Raw genomic sequence first — 20,733 nt, forward strand, 5'->3', positions numbered from 1 at the left:
AGTCCCTGGTTTTCACCATAACCAGGCAGGATGAGGCTGCTGGAGCTAAGTTTTGCTAGGGGTTACTGGGTTCATTTGAACCTGAAACTCAAAGTGAAACTCAGGAGTGCATGAATCCTATGAGAACCGAAGCCATGCAAGTAGCTGGCGCAACCTCCCATACAGCTCTTTTGCTGTGATATAGCCTCCACCTCTTCTCAACCCAGCAGATAGCACAGGCTCCCTGCCATTAACTTACCCCCATTTGGCCTGGGGGTTGCAGGCAAGACAGCCTCCTACTGCTAGGAGGCGCCATCCACACAACAGACAAGAGTGGAAGTGACAGATTAAGGCAGTGGTTCTCAGTCAGGGATACGCATATCCCTGGGGATCTGCGGAGGTCTTCCATGGGGCACATCAACTCATCTAGATATTTGCCTAGTTTTACAACAGGCTACCTAGAAAGCACTAGCCAAGTCAGTACAAACTGAAATTTCATACAGACAACAACTTGTTTATGCTGCTCTATCTACTGTACCAGTGTTTTTCCACCTGGGAGTGTCGACGCCGGGTTATGGGATAGGTTTAGAGGAGTCTCAAGTGCAGGGCTGGCATTAGGGAGTGGCAATCAGGGGCCCCACGAAGCTAAGATACATGCCAAAGCCTGAGCCCGCCACCCAGGGCTGAAATCAGACCCCTGACAGGGGTACAGTTGTCTGGAAAGGTTGAGAACCACTCAATTAAGGCAGGATTGAACAGGTCAGACAACTCAGGCCTCACACTCTGAACAGCCCCTCCCCAATTTTCAGTGCATCCAAATACAAGAACAGATATAAGACAACAAGTATGCAGGCCTTATGCCCCCTCACCCCCACAAATGCTGAGACTCCACTCCACTCCTTACACTGCCCACCTGGAAACACGCCAGCGAGTAGGCTTGGATCTACAGCTTTTTGCTCATTCCAAGATCTATTTAGCCACTAATACACCCCAGTGTGGGAAGGCGGGAGGGAGAAGAGAAGGAACAATCTTAATCCCTAATTTATGTGGGTTTGGGGGTGGGGATTAGATACTACCCCCGGGGCCAAATACTTAGTAGGTCTCCTGTACTGTGCAATTAAGTCTGTTTGGTGCCGTGAAGGAGGCCAGCTGAACCCGGGGCCCTTGATGTTACTGTAAATAAGTGGCTGATGGCACCTTGTAGGGAAAGGGCTGCTTGCACCAAGAGTCTGAGAGTCACATTTCTTCCTACCCTGCTGCAGGTGCTGAGCCAAGATGGCATCAGGTTAGGAAGCGAGTGAGTCAGAATGACCTGGTTTCCCTGCAGTTCAAAGCGCGGGCACCTGCTGGCACCTGGGGAGTTGAGTTCCAGCCCTTTCCAACGGAGAACGGGCTTGGGATCAGCTCCAGGAATGGAAGCGGCTGCTCAGCCCGCTGAGCAGATGTCTGGAGAATGTAGCCTGTCACGAAAGGCCTCGGAAGAAGAACATTCCAAGCCAGCAGGGCGGTGCGGGGAATCAGCCGCTGCTGCTAAAACTGATCTAGCCCCGGAGCAGCTGCAAGGCCTGGTTTGAAATCGGAGCCTGTGCATGGGGACAAAGAATATAAAAGGGGAGGATGAGCCTCTCCCCTCCCCCTACCTTCATCACGTTTCCTCTTCTCGCCATTCGACCGAGGAATGCCCAGGATCCCGTTAATGGAGTAAGAACCCACTGGATCATTGGAGGCACTGGAGACGGGAGGGGATGCTGTACTGGGAACTGGACAAAAGGAAAAGGGAAAAGGGCCATGAGGAGAGCAGCATAGCACTCAGGGAGCACCCAGCTGAAAGCTACCCCTTCCCACGCTCTCCTAGGAAAGCTCCTGGCACCAAACAGACCCCAGTTCATGTCAACAAAGGAGCCATAGACTGATATTCCATAGACTGACACCACCTCTTGCTGCCTCTCAGTCTTGCCACATATCTCACCATACAGCAGCTCCACAGACCCCAGTGCAGACCACTAAGCAGCTACAACCTGCTAGTAGATCCCAGTCGAGAGCAACAGCTCCCCAGTGCCTTCCAGTGGAGTCCCATGCAAGGTCTGCATGTAACACGCAAGCTAATGACCACCCAGTCTGTCCAGGTTCAGCCAAGCACCTCCCAGGAAAGCCTAGTGTAGAGCATTCTCTCCCAGTATGCCCCTTTCAAGAGGTAACTGTCACATGATATCCCAGACATCCTCCCAGTACAACCTCCCCTCCAGGATACAGCCTAGCACAGGTGCACAGCATTTCAGTGCATCTCAGTACAAGCCAACACCTTCTACAATCTCCCAGTGCAGATCAAGAGCTCACAGTCTGTATCCCGGTATAGATTAACACCATGGTGGTGCATCCCAGTACAGACCATCTCCCAGTATAGGCTAGAAGTCTCCCACTACAACCTAGTCATGGCCATCATCTCTCAACAGTTTCCAGTGTAGCCCAGTATCAGCTCAGAAAACTCATTCAGAAGAAAGAACGAACGAAAGAACGAAAGAATGAGCAGGTGTGCAGGATAGTACAATGCGTTTCAGGAGGCATGCCGTCACTTCCCAGTACATCCCTATATGCATCCTAGCCCAGATATACATCGGTGCTCCCTTGTGCAACCTCCCCTGCGCACCTCTGCCCTCCCCCCTTGAACATTGTACTGATGTGATCAACAACCTCTCTGTGCAATAGGAGCCTTCCAATACAGTACAGACTCTGCCAGCTCCATCTAGTACAGACCAGTACTTCCCAGTACAGCCCAATATGGTGTCACACTTCCAGTGACAGTACCCACAAACACCATTCCATAGAGGCCAATCCATTCTACTACATTGCAGGACACAGCACTTTTCTTCCAGTACAAAACAGAACCCACCAGCCCCATCCAGTATAGACCAACACTTCCCAGGAGATCCCCCATACGGTGCTTGATTTCCAGGAACAAAACACTCACAATCGCCTCCCTAGATAGGCCATCACATTTCACAGCTTCCCAGCACACAGCACTGTTCTTCCAGCATAGATTAGTAACCCCACCCTGTACCAGCAGGAGCAGAACATACACACAAGACCACAGAACCAACAATAAAAAATGCGTTATACGCCCATAGCACGGAGTCTGTAACACTATAGACTAGCAAACTCTCTGTAGACTTTATTACAGGCTCAGAATCCTGCACACAACATAGTCAAACCATCTCCCATTAACGTCTCAGGGAAATACATCCCGACACTGCTGGACTCAGTGGCCAGCTCTCGGGAATGTCTTTTCCTGCTATAGGCGTATCCTTGTCTCTGAGAAATGGGCTCATACCAGGGAGGGGAGAGATGGAAGAAGAGGAAGAGTGTGAAGGAGGCAGGAAAAGGGAAGCAGAGGGAGAAATGTGCTTGGACACTCTGGTGATGGACACTTTATATACAGGGAGGGAAAGGAGAGAGAGGAAAGACAAAGGGAGGTAGAAGGATAAAGAATGACTCAATATGAGATTTCAACCCTGTCTACATGCTGAGTCGCATTCTGACTTGGATGTAACCCACTGACCCCATGGGAGTTAGGCCAGTGGAGAATTTTACTCTCTGCCTTTAGCTGTGCTGTTTGGTGCCTCTCTCATGCTAGTCTGCCCTAGTGTCCGTCTTGCTTCACTCCTCCCACCTCATCCTTATTCCCTTGCGTCTAGATCCACCGGCCCCATCCCTCATTGTGCCGGCCCCTCCGCTGTCTTCTTACCGATAGTGTGTCCAGGTGCAGTCACTCCTGTCCCAGTCCCATCTGGTGTCGGGTGGAAAGGCTGTTGAACTTTGGTTCTGATAATCCTGTAAAAGAGTGAAACTGGGTCAGAACTCAGCTCCTTCCACAGCTCCTCCAGCCCCTCAGAGCCCATCAAATTCTGGCACTGCCCTCACCAACCCCAGCTGCCAAACCAGGAGGCCTGATTAGCTGTCAATGCGTAGCACAGAGCAGAAAATAACCCTGTGCAATGGCTTCTTCTGACTCAGCATGGCCACAACAAGGTCACGGGGGTTTTGCCAGCCATGTCAATGAGAGTCCCTCTGAACCCTTCTCTGACGGGAGTTTTCACTGCGGAGCTAACACAGCTCAGAACGAGCACCAGGAATAGCAGGCTGTCTCATGTGTCAGCAACCAGGTTATCATTGATGTACTGGCCGTTCTGGACCATTATTCCCAGTGATGCTGTGAGAGGCTGGACAAACCCAGCTCAGTTGCCAGACTTTGGCAACTGTAGCAACTTGCAGAATCGCTGTTTAATGTGTGAGTGGTGCAGATCTGATCTGTAGTGTGACTGAGAGGGAAATACGTGTGAAGGGTGACAGGGCCCATGGACATAGATTCATAAAGTTAAAGGGCAGAAGGAACCATTAAATCATCTAGTCTGACCTCCTGTATGTCATAGATCATAGAATTTCACCCACTTTCCCCTGTATTGAACCCAATAATGTGTGTAATTATGACCCATCTGGGTGTCAACGTCATGCTACATGATTAAGAAGCTCTGACCCAAGAGAGCAAGAGACTAAAAAACACAAAGTGCTTTGTATTTCCAATAAAGTAAAGCACTTATTAACCGATTAAGCATTACCAAAGACTTTTCCCTGGATAAGTGAGTGACTGGGGGCACAGGGTAGCCAAAGGAACTGGCAGTGGGACAAAGATCATTAGCAAAGACAAAGCTCCCACAAGCATGACGCTTTGGCATTTATCAGGCAGTGAATTAACATAACTCAGACGCATAGAGAAGGTGTGTTGGGGAATGTGACAGAGCAGAGGAGACATCCCCAAATGAAGATGGAAAGTTAAAGCTCAGTTTATGTTCTTGTCCTTGTTATATGAAGTTTTTTGCCGCTATGTCACTGGTTCAAATCCAGCTGAGGTCAGTGACGAAAGAAAATCATTACCTCCTGCTGGTTGCTCGCAAAAAGGGCTGGAGAGCTCCCTAGCCTGTGCTGATGGGCAAGTGTTTGCAACCCAAGCAGCACCTTCACTAATAGTCCTCTTGCTAGCGAGCTCAGCAAAGCCACCAAGAATTGGAGGGGCCATGAAGGCCGAATCCCCCTCAGACTGTAAATGGGGGTCCCGTCAGGTCAGGGCTGAGGCATGGGGTGGAGGGGCCACACGAGGGCTGCCCGTGCTGTTCAGGGATTGGTTTCCAGGACCGTCAATCCTGTATTAAATTCACTTTAAGCTCTGTCTTAAAGTCCCTCCTAAAAGTGAAAGCAAATAACTGAAGGTGCCTGACATCCTCCCCTGCTCCACCTAAGGTGGGAGGCAGATACGGTGCAGAGCTCTTTCTACACAGCAAGCTGGCCAGACTTCAAAGAGAAAAGGCATGTTCTGCAGCTCAGCATGGCAGGGCAGTACAGGGCCTGGGGGAGGCCAGGCCAGGGCAGCATAGGTAAGGCTGGGATTCTGGGGGCTGTTCCCAGGCCAGAAGATGGTATTGTAGGGCTGAGCACTTCAGAAGCATCAGGACGTTCAGGCATTGCAGGTGATGGAGCCTGAAGTGTACTGGAAGGAGCAGGTGTTGCAGAGGATGGTGCCTGGGAAGTATGTGGAGGCAGATATTGTAAAGGTTTGTATCTGAAGAGGCCCGGCTGGTGTAGCTCCACTCATGTCAATGGATGTGTGCTGATTTACACCAATTGAGGATCTGGTCAGGAGGTATTTGAGAGCTTTGTACATATGGGGCCAGATCCTGGAGCTATGCTGATTTACATCTGCTGAGGAGCTCACCTAAGAAGTCCATGAAGGGGCAAAAAGAACAGCAGTACTTGTGGCACCTTAGAGACTAACAAATTTATTCAGCATGAGCTTTCGTGAGCTATAGCCCACTGCTTCGGATGCATAGAAGAAGTGGGCTGCAGCTCATGAAAGCTCATGCTGCAATAAATTTTTTAGTCTCTAAAGTGCCACAAGTACTCCTGTTCTTTTTGTAGTTACAGACTAACATGGCTGCTACTCTGAAACATGAAGGGGCAGGTATTGTAATTTCTTTCTTTCCCCCTTCTGCCCCATTCCCTTGAAGCACCCTGAAGTGCCACTGTGCTTGTGTGAGTTTATTGATTCGGCCCAACCCAGAGAGAGCAGAAAGTGGGGCTGGGGTGCAGGCACAGGGATGGAAATAGAAAGTTATAAATTATTTGTGACAGGAAAGCAATAGTGCCAGAGAGCTGAGCACAAGTCCCGTGTCACTATTAGATTCCTTTTAGCCTGATGACACTGTAAAAGAGGTTAAGTGTCTGATGGAATCGTACACCTAGGGGGCAGGGGCAGGCTGGGAGCAGAACAAGCCACACAGAGCGGGTATATCAATTCTCCAGGCCAATAATATTCCTCTCATTGATCGCAACACAAAGTTCAAAAAATCTCATTACAGCCAGGCAGACCTGGAACTTTAAAAAAAAAATCAATAGAGTGATATAATGTATGTATGCCTAGTATAAATGTATCTATTCATCTATCCATCCATCCAAATTCTGTCCAAGGGGGTGGGTCTGAGTTAACCTACACATTATACTATGTTATGTTGTATTGTACTATATTGAAATGAGTGAGTTAGAAGAATTCCCCTGCAGCCTTAGATGACATCCTGTAAAAAGTCCTATTAGCATGGAGATGACATCAGACATCTCCATTCATACTTTGAGATGACCTCATACTATACTAAGTTATTCTGTACTGAAAAGAACAGATGAAGACAATTCTTATTGAGTCTTACCCTAAACACAGTTAGAAGAGCACTGAAGTGACATCAGAGGCCCTTATTCATACTAGGGTGACCTGCGATGCTTCCATTCACAGGGATGCCAGCAGGACTTTTTTGAAGTGAGAAATATAAACAAATTAAATGTAAAACGGAAATATCCTGGCCTGCTGTTATAAGATTTGAGGTCAGCCTCTCACAAGCTCTGTTCATCAACTCTTGGTATTATATGGTTGGTTTTCTATTCAGTTTGATTCCCACGACTTCCACCTTCCTGTTGAGAGTCTTGATGAAAGCTGGGCAGAGGGGAAGAGCGGAGGAGGTTGGGGTGGCATTTAGCATACCAGTGAAAAGCTCTGACCTCACAGGGTGGGAAGCTGTTCTACAGGGAAACTTATCTCCCTCCCTCACCACATGACCTGGGCACCTCACAACGTTAGCATATTTAACCTCACAGCACCCCTGGAAGGCAGGGAAGCTATAGCCTCATTCTCAGAGGGGGAAGCGAGTCACAGACAGACAAAATGATTTATCCACAATTACACAGAGCCAGTGGCATAGCTGGGAATTGAACCCAGGTCTTCCGAGAACTACGCCCTGCCTGCCCTACCACACCATCTTTTGTAGGTTGGTTGGACGTGTGGTATTTGCGTCACTCTCTGAGAGGTTTTAGTGAATTCAGCACAGTGAAAGGTTGTAGATTGACAGTCCAGGCGCCAAAAGGCCTCCTTATCCACAGAACAGGAATAAAAGCCATGTAAGATTCCCCGCTATGTCGCACCAACCCATGCAGGGGTGAGAAGGGAAGCTCAGTTTCCATATCCACCCACACCTTGGACTTTCCACTGGGAACACCATTACAAGGTTGTCAGGTAGGGCCAATTGGGATGGTGGTTGCTGAGATGTGTCCATTAGGAACTGGATCTAGACTCACCAGCAGCTGGTAATTTTTCGTCCCTACAAACCAGGACCAGAGTTCAGTCAGTGACCTGAAGGTGACAGGCTCTGTAGAAAATATTCCTGTCTTGAGAATGAAGCTGGTTTTGTGTCACAGGCTCACAAGGAAGTGAGTAGAAGTACTGAGGCTGCGTTTCTGCAACCCATCAATAAATCTGATCAAAGTAATTCTGAGAGAGAGATGGGTGAGGTAATATCTTTTATTGGCCCAACTTTTATCGGTAAGAGACAAACTTTCAAGCTGACACAGTGCTGAAGGACCTGGAGAAGAGCTCTGTGTCAGCTCCAAAGCTTGTCTCTCTCACTAACAGAAGTTGGGCCAATAAAAGATATTACCTCTCCGACCTCTCTCTCTAATATCCTGGGACCAACACGGCTATAACAATGCTACATGCATAGTAATTGTTGGCATACAAGGGATAAACCCAGTGGAGTCTCGGAATGGAAGACATTTCCTATGACTGAAAACAGCCTGGCACCCTAAAAGAACCCTCATGTTGCAATCATGAATGACACTGATGGAAAAGAAAGAATGGAGCTTTTGGATGGGTTTGACTGCAACTAACTTGGAATACAGAATGTGGCCATTCCACTACCTTGCAGTCTATCTGTGGATGGAACTACAGAGTCACACTAACAACTAGAGCTGGGTGAAATAGCTGATTTTTTTCCAGTTTTCGGCCAATTCTGAAAAAAATCAAGAGGAAACTATCATGAGTTGAATGATTTTTTTCATAATTTTCAGTGAATATGAAAAGTGTTGAAAATGTTTTGGTTTCATTTGGAGCATTTTTTAACATTTTTTGATTGTTCCTTTAATAAAATTGAAATACACCTGAAAACACAAAGTTGTCTTGAACCAAAACATCGGCACATTCCATTTAGAAAACAAATAAAAGTTTCCTTTTTTCACTTTTTTTGGGGGGTAGGGGAGAGGGAGGACACAAATGTTTTTGTGTTGTCAAATGTTTTTTGTACAAAAAATTTTGCCTAGCCCTACTAACAACTACTTCTGTCACATTAAGAGGTACAGTGAGCCCTCTGTGAACAAGAACACCTGAAGCGTGTTCCCCAGGCAAACAGCAAACGAAAGATGAACAGAGTTGACCGAATCCTGGCCATTGCAGTAACCCACACAGCATAACAACGCACCCTCAAACACCAGGGTTTTCCTGAACTTTGAAACTTCTTCCACATGTGATCCCTAAGCAGCCCTGAAACCTGGGCCTTCTGGATTACTGTTATGGGAGAGCAGAAGTCCAATTCACCTCTTTGCTGCTGCCTCATTGACATTCCCTAGCCAAAAAGTTGGAAACAGATATGCTTTTGACCTTCTTGTACAACTACTTCTGAGTCCTTCTCAAATGCGGAGAAGCCATGATTCTCAATTACTCAAATCAGTGGTTGTCACCCAGCTAATGCAGTAAACTTCCTTGCAGTACATGTGAATCCTTTCAAAGCTCTTTTATCTAGATAATGACACATTGGGGTAGATCCATCCCTGGTTTCACCCCCTCATAGTCAGTGGCTGATGTAACAGCATTTGTGTTTAACTAAGGGCAAACTGGCTACCAGTGCATGGGCAAATTGGTAGTTATTGTAAATTCCCATTTTCATTTTCCAATGGGAGACTTTTGCACAAGCAGCGAGTGTACAAATTGCACAGATGCAACTTTGACACTAATCTTTGAAAACACGGCTCCTTCGAGTTTAGTAGAATATGCAGAAGATTTAATATATAAGCTTCTGAAGCTTCAAATTTCTGAACATTTAAAGACATTTGATGGCAATAAAGAAATTCATTTTGCCAACTGAGTTTAATATGCAATATTATGTTAAGTAATGGTATATTATATCATTACAGGACATGACATCACACGGTGAAATAGTCTCTCTTTCAGGAACCTGTGAGTTATTGTAGTTGGTTCCTGGTATCACCCTCTATAATTAATATTGCAAAACAGTTTCCACTGAAACCAACCCCTTGTTTTCAAATGCTCATAACTTCCTGAAACATTCATTGTTTGGACTGAAGCTTTCCATGCATGGCCTTTGCCCATGGGTGATTATTTTTGGAAAGTTTAAGTTTAAAGTTTAGATTAAATTTATTTTTCGAAAGTCCCTTCAGCTAATTTTGAGTTCAGAGGCTTACAAAAATTTACCTTTCCTGTCATTAAACATAAATCTGCTAAGGACACTTATCTGATTGAGGCTTCACAACGAAAATGAAGTATAAAATGTGAAGTTTAGCAGCATGGATATAATCCTCACTCAAGTGTAGCACTTCTGCTTAGCCTGCAGAGTATTTTTCCCCCTGATAAACAAATAATTGAAAAATTCCTTCTGCTCAGTGAGAATCCAAGATTGTGATCAACTGCAAGAAAGGTCCTACCCCATTCTGTGACATCATTACATGTTCTCACTTCCCAGTCTGCTAGGCCCTGAGACTTACTGCAGCTTGGGATGGTTTGTGAAAGGAAATGGATAAGTGCCTCAGTGGAAAACACACACACAGTCAAATCTCGCCAGAAACTGACACAGCGTTGGCCACAGGAGAAAATTGTGGAGTCCAGAATTTCAGGGTTTCTGCAGTTTGTGCCATATTCTACAGTACTCTTCAGAGTCTTTTTCATTACAGAACTGAAGGTCAATGTTTTCAAAGTTGGATGCCAAAAGCTAGGCACCTACATTCATGTAGGCATTTAAATAAATAGCCTGACTTACAGCAGCAGTGAGCACCTACCGCTCCCGTTTACTTGCATGGAAGGTTTATTAATTTACTTATACTAATATTCCATAGTTGAGTGCCTAATATTTATTTTAAACAAGGGCTTGAGAGCCCAGTGCTTTCCACCTTGCATGAACTGAGGCCTAAATAAGTAATTTACTAGGCTATTTATATTCTAAAATCCACATGCCATGCACTGTGGCCATGTTACGTCACCGTAGCTCTCACACGTCCTGCCTTTAGGTGATTTAAAATGGATGAACCAAACACTTTCTCTCCCCCCCGTTTATTACCAGGGTGGGTGTAACAGTATGGTGAACGTACGACACAACGCACAGCAGACTGAACCATTGCTACTACTGAGAGACCCTGCTCTATGGAAGTAGAGGGTAAGGACTTTTCCTTCACAGAACAGCTCAGAAATGCTTTGCACTTTTATACAGACAATGAAAATATCCACAGTTATGTTAGACAGGGTAAGATGGTAGATAGATCCTCGTGTTTCTGTGCAGTCGTGAGCACAATACCATTACAAACTGTGAAGTACTCAGGTATTACAATGATGGAGGCTATGATAAATAGCTGTAATTCAGCACTGGTGTAGCTTCCCTGCTTAGTGGAATGTCTAGTGTACACAGGGCTTGGGTGTTCTAAGGGTGGGATTGGACATCACGCTGGTAAGAACATCTACGCCCTATCTACACTCAAGCTCCCAGTAGGGGACCTGCATTGGTGGTGAACTGTGGCTTTGAATTTGCTAGTGGAGATACAGCCAGAGAAATGGCTGCTCCATTTTGCTGCTGTGTACTATAGCCATAGTGTAATTTCCACCATTCTGTGACATAGATAATAGCCTCTCCCATTCCTGCTAAAGTGTACTGTGACACCCATGATCCAAGGAACAATGGGTGATGCTGGTAGGAGCAGTAGACACAAGTTGGTAGCTAACTTGAGACTATGGTGCACCCTGTCCTGAGTTCAGAAGGCCCCCACAGTTCAGTGCTTTTCAGAGGAAACACAAGACCCATGTATTCACCCAAACTTTCCCTGACAATGAAAAACAAATACAGCTTTTCCTGCTCTTGGGTCAGGGAGAGACAAGAAGGGAGCTCATATACTGCCATGGTAAGCATAGAATGGGTAACTAGATACTAGATCTGGGAGGACAGGCAGAGGAGATGTATTTATTTTTTTGAAGCTTTGAGGTGACTGAGGGTGGGGAAGGAATTCAGTAGTGGTCGCTATTCAACACACTCAGGTTTCATACCTTCTACCTTGTGCATGTCAGTCAAACTGTGCTGCCTGTCCTGCTTTGCACACTAGGGGATCATCTACGCAGTGAGTTACTGTGTGGCAAGTCAAGGTGCGAATCTACACGCACAGCCTTCTGCGCAGCATTCCACATGGACACCGAAAGTCCCACCCTGCAGCGTATCCTACTACACTTGCAAATAGTTGGGCACCGAACTGCACTCCAAGACCCTGCACTGTGGTAATATCGACACAGGATATGACTGCATGCCTTCCCCACCCTCAATCTACAGATGGTAAAACTACTGCTGCGAATTCTGCCTGTCTCTGGCATGCCAGGAGCCTTCTCAGGCTGTAGAGTCACACCCTGGCTTGGCAAACAGTAATGTGTAGACAAGCTCTGGGTGCCAGATCCTTGACTGATGTAAATCACTGTCGCTCCACTGACTTCAATGGAACTATGTTCATTTACACCAGTTGAGGATCTGGGAAAAAGGAAACACTCTCTCTCAACTTAGCCTCAGCCCCAACCCATGTGCAAGAGAGAAGCCCAATCCCTTCCCACACCACTGTAAGTCTCTGATGAGATTTTCCCCAGACTGAGAAGGCTCCTGGCATGTCGGAGACAGGCAGAATCCTCAGCAGTAGTTTTACCATCTGAAGGGCTCAGAGGGCCTGGAGTTTTGTTGTTGTTTTAAGTCGGTGACCCATGATGACACCATATGGTTTTATTTCATTTAATCTGAGCAGAGCATTAACGTCAGCTTGTAGCAGCTCCTTGTCCATCCCAGCTCCGCTGCACTATGCGGTCCCTAAGCAGAGAAGATTGGTGGAGGGAAAGAAGAGTGGCAGCCAGATCGGGGAGGGGGTGGGGGAGCAATTCTGTAGGGCTGTATTTTGAGGGCTCTAACTCATGTGGGAAAGCAGTGATCCAAGTCCATCCTATTGGCTTTAGTCATCTAGTTAGCCCAGGTCTTATGCTACACTTCACATTTAGATCAATCTACCCACAGTGCTCAGGGGTGGGGGGAAATTCACCCCCCATGAGGTACGTAGTTAAGATGCTCTAACCCAGGGGTAGGTAACCTACGGCATGTGTGCTGAAGGCGGCACGCAAGCTGATTTACAGGAGCACTCACACTGCCCAGGTCCTGGCCACCAGTCCAGATGGCTGTGTATTTTAATTTAACTTTAAATGAAGCTTCTTAAACATTTTAAAAACCTTATTTACTTTACATACAACAGTTTAGTTATATATTATAGAAAGAGACCTTCTAAAAACGTTAAATATATTGCTGGCACACAAAACCTTAAATTAGAGTGAAAAAATGAAAACTCGGCACAGCACTTCTGCAAGGCTGCTGACTCCTGCTCTAACCCTTGATTTAGATGCAATTTGGTCAATGGAAAAATTACTCTATCAACCTAGTTACAACTGCTTGGAGAGGTGGATGAACCACATTGATGGAAAAACCTCTTCCATCCACGTAGGAAGCATCTGTGCTACAGCACCTGTAGTGTAGACATGGCCTAAGCCATGTAAAGGTTACACCACGTAGCCATTAGTCTGGCTGAACAGACAGCAGTGTTATATTATGGGAAACAAGCTCGTGCTACCACAACTGCCATCGACTTTTTTTAAAATTTTATCTGATGAGCGCATGGTATGTTTGTATTTATACCAGCCTTTCAGAAGTGCTGTCCCGAGTCTTCATTTATTCACTCTAATTTAAGGTTCCACATGCTGGTAATACATTTTAATGTTTTTAGAAGGTCTCTTTCTATAAGTCTATAATATAGAACTAAACTATTGTTGTATGTAAAGTAAATAAGGTTTTTAAAATGTTTGAGAAGCTTCATTTAAAATTAAATAAAATGCACAGCCCCTCGGACCAGTGGTCAGGACCCAGACACTGTGAGTGCCACTGAAAATCAGCTTGCTTGCCGCCTTCGGCACCCGTGCCATAGGTTGCCCACCCCTGATTTATACACTCAACAGGCCAGATGCTTAGCTGTGTAAACAGGCATAACTCCACTAACTGAAGTCAATGAATCTATGCTGGCCATGCCCATGGCTCTAGTTGGCTCTACAGAGCAGTTTTGCTTTGGGTTAATTTTCTGTGAATTCTGTGCCAGGAGCTGGAAAAGGGACCCACCCTACACCAAGCCCTTGGAATCGCCAGTCGAGCAGCCCCTTTATGTCCATTGAGGTATTATAGGGCATCCAGGGCTTGGGACACAGAACAGCTAGAGAATCCAGGCAATGGCGGGGAGGATGCTACCAGGAAAGACAGATGATAAAGCAGGGTATCAAAGTCACTCCGGGGAGAAGGATGTGTTACATTTTTAGTTGTGGGTTGGGACATAAATTGAGGGCCACCCCTGTCCATCAACCCACTGTAGAACTCCCACTGGGGTCAAATCAATAGTTTACACAAAGATTCAGGATAGAATATTTTGGTTTTGTACAGGAACTTAACTTTTACTCTCATTACTTATTAGTGGCTTGGTTGATACCTTTAGAATTGCTCAGTGGGAAAGTATGCTCTCCTTTCAATCCACAGCTATTTCTGCCCTCTATTCTCCCTCTCTCTCCCCCCCATCCTTCGACATTTCCCCTGCGCTTTGGTCTACCTTTCCTTCTCTTCAGCAGCACCCAGTTTCCATCCCCGCTCCCTCCAGTGCAAGGATCCAGCACTGAAGTAGTTAACAATTACATTTTTTTTTAAACTTTGTGTTTAATTTAGCATTGTGATGAGGTTTGGGGTGATACACCCCAGAGACCAATAGAGGGCAGGGGAGTTCACACTTCTCAAAGTGATTATTTCAGGCTGGCTGCAGACTCAGGCAGTCACTGCTTTAGTTATATGCAGTTCCCATTTGAAAAGTTTTCTTTGCAATCATGAATGCTGAAAACTTCTATTAAACAAAAGTAAATGGCCATATTCACAACATACAGAATGCCATGCAAGCCACAAAAATACAGGAAACAGGCTGCATTCAGCCATAAGGCTGAGTGGTTGGCATCTCTACTATAAAAGAGACTGAGAAAATCCTTAAAAATGACATGGGCTTTGCTGGCTCCTGATGTGTCTTTGAGGAATGAAGAGTCAATCCGTTTGGGAGAGTCTGACTCAGCCTGGAAGTGTCAAGACAGTAGCTGTGCCAGCAGGTGAGTTTAGAAGACCTGCAGATGTCATGAGTCATTCCAAAAATCAAATGCCTTGGTCTGGAGCCTTGGAACATTACCTGAATATTTTTGCTTTCAACTGATTTCCAGTGAATAAGTTCACATTTAAAGTGCTGAATTCCTCATGGACATTTCATTTTGATTAACCATAGACAGGCCCATGCTACAAAGAGAGTCCTGAACTAGGAAGAAGCAGGTAAATGCTACCAACTCTTGCAATTCTATTCTGAGTCTCATGCTATTTGGTGTTTATATAAAGCCCCAGCCCCTAGAAGTGAGTTATGATGTGAATCTAAAGGTTTTATTATTATCTGAAAAGACACTGCCAGCTCTCATGGTTGTAAAGGAAAACTTGAAAACATGACTTAGTGTACCTTACTGGCTCAAACCAGACAGCAAAGAGAGAGAGAGTCCCAAATTAATTTTTATTATTCAAAAACTCATGATTTCTAAGTCAATCTCATGACTTTTGAATGCTTGTGGTTTGGAACACTGCAGGTGGCAGTGGATACATTATAAATGTTTATGCATTTTTGCACGCTGGATCATGCGCTGATTTTGTAACCTCCACCTCTACGTATACACAAGGGATTGTGTCTGAGTACTGATAGATTTGGTCAAAGATTTTCCAATGAAGTGTTTTTCTGTGAGAAAATGCCATTGTCAAAATCAAAACAGAATTTTTATGCAGAATGTGTTGATTTCAACCTAAGTTTGTCTGGGGGAAAAAAGTTACTGAGATGAAGCTTCTGATGAAGAATTGAAATGTTCTGATCTAGACAAGGTCTCAATTTTGTCATTTTAAAAAAATTCCAGTTCAAAATTTTATATTATCCTTAAAAAGTCAAAATCAGAATGAAACACTGATAGTCTGTTTTAAGACCATCAATCTTGATTGATCCACAAATTTCAACCTTTCATTTTGCAGAAAGCTTTAAAAATTCAGAATGAAAAAACAAATTTGGAAATGTCAGAATTTCCCACAGAACAGAAATTCTGAGTTCCAACCAGCACTAGTTTTTATAGCTGTGGGACATATTGTCAGCTGATGGAAATCGCCTCACTCCACTGAAATCATTGGTAGGAGTGAAAGTTGAGAAGTATGCACTGTGTTTGTGTATGGAGCTACACAGGGAGAAAAACCAGTGTATGTTTTATGTAGTGTATATGGGTGCATGTGTATCTGTGCATACATGTTTACAAAAGAATAGCACAAGCCTGTAGGAACAAAGTCAAAGGCTAAGGCACAAAATAAGTTCTACCTAGCAAGAGACAAAGGCAGTAAGAAGAGGTTCTTAATATATTAGGAGCAAAAGAACAAGGAAGGAGAGTGTAGGTCCTCTACTTAGTAGGGGAGGAGAGCTAATAAACTGATGGCATCAAGAAGGCTGTAGTGTTTAATGCCTATTTTGCTTCAGACTTCACTAAAAAGATTAATGGCAACTAGATATGCAACAAATATTAATAACTGGGAGAGGGAAACCACACTCTAAAATAGGGGAAGAGCAGGTTAAAGAATATTTAGATAAGTTAAATATCAGGGGTAGCCGTGTTAGTCTGTAGCCACAAAAACCAAGGAGTCCAGTGGCACCTTAAAGACTAACAGATTTATTTGGACATAAGCTTTTGTGGGTTAAAAAAAACCTCACTTCTGATGAGTCTTTAAGGTGTCACTGGACTCCTTGTTTTTGTGGATAAGTTAAATGTATCCAAGTCAGCAGGGCCTGATGGAATTCATCCTAGGGTACTTACAGAATTAGCTGGAGTCAGCTAGGAATCATTAGCAATTATCTTTGAGAGCTCATGGAGGATAGGTGAGGTCCCAGGGACTAAGGTAGGGCACACTGCACCTGTCTTTAAAAAAAGCGGAACAAAGAGGACCTGGGGAATTATAGACCAGTCAGCCTAACTTCAACAACTGGAAAGATACTGGAACAAATCAACAATTTGTAAGCATCTTGAGGATAACAGGGTTATAAGGAATAGCCAGCATGGATTTATCAAGAACAATTCATGCCAAACCAAACTAACTTTCTTCTTTGACAGCATTACTAGCCCAGTGGAGGGGGCAGCGCAATGGATGTGCTAGGTCTTGATTTTAGTAAGGCTTTTGACACTTCCACATGACATTCAGGAAAATGAGATCCAGATGAAATTATTGTGAAGTATGTACACAGCTGGTTGAAAGACAGTATTCAAAGTAGTCATCAGCAGTTTGCCATCAAACTGGAAGGATTATGTAATGGGGGTCTCACAGAGGTAGGTCTGGTAACATTAATTACTCCCTCTGTCTTATATATGACACCCCTGTTAACACATCCTAGAAAGATATTACTTTAACAAGTGCATCACACTGACTTGTACTCAATTTGTGATCCGCTCTAACCTCCCAGATCCTTTTCAGCAGTGCAACTACCTAGCCAGTTATTCCCTTTGTTGTAGTTCGTTTTTTGACTTCCTAAGTGAAGTACTTTGCACTTGCCTTGATTAAATTTCCTCTTGTTGATTTCAGACCAATTCTCTAATTTGTCACGGTCATTTTTTAATTCTAATCCTGTCCTCCAAAGTGCTCGCAAGCTCTCACAGCCTGCAGTCCTCTGAAGATTTTATAAGTGTACTCTGCTATCAAAGTCATTAATGAAAATATTGTAATTGTCCCACACTACTCAACACTGGTGACACCTCAGCTGGAGTACTGTGTCCAGTTGTGGGCACCACACTTTAGGAAAGATTTGGACAAGTGTGAGCGACTCCAGAGGAGAACAACCTGATATTTGAGGAAAGATTAAAAACCTGGGCATGTTTAGTCTTGAGAAAAAAGGAATGGGAGGAGGGTGGGGATCACAGCACAGGGGAGAGGAGAAAGGGACACCTGATAACCATCATTAGGTACGTTCAAAGCAGTAATAAAGAGGATGGGGATCAATTTTTCCTTTGTGTCCATTGAGGGTAGGACAAGTAGTAATGAGCTTACTCTGTAAGAAGGGAAACTTAGGTTAGATATTAGAAAAAAAAAAAACCCCCTAAAAAACCCCACAACTTTCCAACTCTAAGGATAGCTAAACTCTCAAAATAGGCACCCAAGGAAGGTTGTGGAATTCTCACCACTGTTTAAAAAAAACCCAAAAAAACACAACCTTCAAGCTGAACACACCTGTCAGGGTTGTCTGGGATTACTTAGCCCTGCCTACGCGTAGGGGGCTGGACTTCACCTCTTCCAGCCCTATATTTCCATGATCTCTAAGTCCATCTAGAGTTAGACATTTGGGTCACACTTTATATTAAGATTCCCTTTATAAAGGGGAAAACAGAGGGTGGGTGAGGTAATCTCTCTTATTGGATCAACTTCTATTGGTAGAAGATACAAGCTTTTGAACTACACAGAACTCTTCTTCAGGTCTGAGTCCAACTTGTATCTCTCTCACCAACAGAAGTTGGTCCAACAAAAAGCCACCTTGCCGCTAATATCCTGGGACCAACACTGCAGATAATAGATGCTTTACTAAATGCTCAGTTGTCAGAGTTCAAGAGGCCCATAGGTTGTTTCTAACTGTCTTAGAATCATCAAGAGCAGTTTATACAGATGTCCTTATCACCATGTTACAGACTTGAATTTCAGCATTCTAGAGGCTTATAATATCCAAGTCATTTATTGGCCTTTTACGTGCTAGTTCTAAATGGAACCTTAATATAGAAGGTCTGATATTTGCGAGGATACATTTTTTTACAAAGCCCATATAATGCGTTCTTCTGCTAATCTGCAGAACCATATAACAACTTGCACCTTGGACAACTGTGCTATTGTTTAGATCACATCTTGTTCCAGCTGCAGTAGCAGCTACAGGGCCTAATTTGAATCTGGGCCCCACTGTGCTAACCATTGTACAAACATAGTCCCTGGCCCTAGGAATCTGCAGTCCAAGACTGCATTCTCCCCACACAGCCATCTTATCAGAAGCTACTTCTAAACTGCCAAACCTCTAAACACCTTTCAAACAGTTGCCAAGGTTTTACTTAAATAAAAACCTGCCTTGTGATAGGACTGGCCAACTCCTGAGCACTCTTGTGTGGCCTCACTCTACAGCAGTCCTGTCTCAGTTTCCCTTCTTCCAGGTTCTCTCTCACGCACACAACAAAAACAACACACACACTTCTGGTTCAGCAATACCCCTCCTTAGGGCTGGATTTATTAAAACAAACTCACTCCCAAAAATGAAGTTTGGGAGCTACATCAAGTCTGTGCTTCTACTGGGAGTCTCTCAGGCCCTCCCAGCATGGAGCCTTTTCCAGGAAGGCTCAGGGTTTCCTCCTCATAGAGCCATAGGGTTAGAAGGGACCACAAGAGTCATCTAGGTCTAACTATAGCTCAGCAGATCTAGACTAAACCTCAGGAAAAACTTCCTAACTGTAACTGGCTAGGGAAGTTGTAGAAGCTCCTTCTCCAGATGTCTTCAAAAGGAGGCTGGTCAGTCATCTATCTTGGATTGTTTAGACCAGGAGCAGGCAAACTTTTTGGCCTAAGGGCCATATCTGAGTATGGAAACTATATGGTGGGCCAAAATGCAGGATTTGTTGGGACTAAACCAGGAGCGGGCAAAGTACGGCCCAGGAGTAGGGTCAGGGGCTTTCTTTGCATGTCTCCCTCCAGCTCCTATGCATAGGGGCAGGCAGGGGGCTCCACATGCTACCCCCACCCCAAGCACCACACCCACAAATGGGGCCAATGGGAGCTGCAGAGTCAGCACCTGTGGACAGGGCAGTGCACAGAGTTGCCTGGCCATACCTCCGTATAGGAGCCAGAGGGAGGACATCTCTCTGCTTCCAGGAGCTGCTTGAGGTAAGCACTACCAAGAGCCTGCACCTCCCTGACCCTCTTCCACACCCAACCCCTAGCCCTGATACCCCTCCCACCCCCTCAGACCCACCCTTTTTCACCCACAGCCTGCACCCCTGCCCAGAGTCCCCTTCTGCACCCTGTCCTCCTCATTTCTGGCCCCACCCCAGAGATTTCACTCCAACCAGAGCCCTCACCTCCTCCCACACCCCAACCTCCAATTTCACTAGCATTCATGGCCCACCATATAGTTTCCATACCCAGATATGGCCCTCAGGCCAAAAAGTTTGCCTACTCCTGGTCTAAACGATCCAAGATAGATGACTGACCAGCCTCCTTCTGAAGACATCCAGAGAAGGAGCTTCTACAACTTCCCTGGCCAGTTACAGTTAGGAAGTTTTTCCTGAGGTTTAGTCTAGATCTGCTGTGCTATAGTTTGGACCCATTGTCTCTTGTCCTGCCCTCTGTGGCAAGAGGGCACAACTTTTCTCCATCTTTTTTATAGCCAGCTTTCACACTACCATGTTCCTCCTTAATCTCATTTTTTCCAAACTAAACATACCCAATTCCTTCAGCCTTTGCTCATATGACTTGCATTCCATCCCTTTGATCATCCTTGTTGCTCACCTCTGGATCCTCCTACTCACTCCCAGCAGACCCTTTCTCATTTCCCCCCAAGTACTACAGGGTTCCTTATTAGGATTTACTCACTTCTAGCAGCCCCTCTGGTTTGCACCTTCCTGCTGCTCTTTATAGAGTAATCAGCACCCAGCTGGTTCTATTAATTAAGCCCCACACTCCCTCCAAGGTATGGTGGCAGAGCTAATCAGACTGGGCTGGTCAGTGCCAGGCTACCCCATTACATAGTCCAAAAATGTTTCCTTTCTCCCCTCCTTCCTCCAAAATGAGGCATTTCTCCCTAAAATGACTCTGCTTTGGGATGCATGACAGGTAATACTAATGCTGGACTTGTAACAGGTATCAGGTCTGATATGTCACAAGCCACCAGGGTTAGAAGTAATGGGCTGGCTGCTTTCTGGGTCTAAGTCTTCACAAATAT

General features: G+C 45.1%; 1 protein-coding gene across 1 annotated transcript in view; it reads right to left on the reverse strand.

The window, feature by feature from the left end:
• PAX2 (paired box 2) overlaps nucleotides 1-20,733 on the reverse strand; it is a 96,808-nt gene that overhangs the window by 51,834 nt on the left and 24,241 nt on the right. The window contains 2 exon segments of the mRNA XM_032778195.2: nucleotides 1,620-1,739; nucleotides 3,722-3,807. Of these exon segments, the coding sequence (XP_032634086.2) occupies nucleotides 1,620-1,739; nucleotides 3,722-3,807 (206 nt within the window).

Source organism: Chelonoidis abingdonii, chromosome 16 (genome assembly GCF_003597395.2).
Source record: "Chelonoidis abingdonii isolate Lonesome George chromosome 16, CheloAbing_2.0, whole genome shotgun sequence".
Lineage (NCBI taxonomy): Eukaryota > Metazoa > Chordata > Testudines > Testudinidae > Chelonoidis > Chelonoidis abingdonii.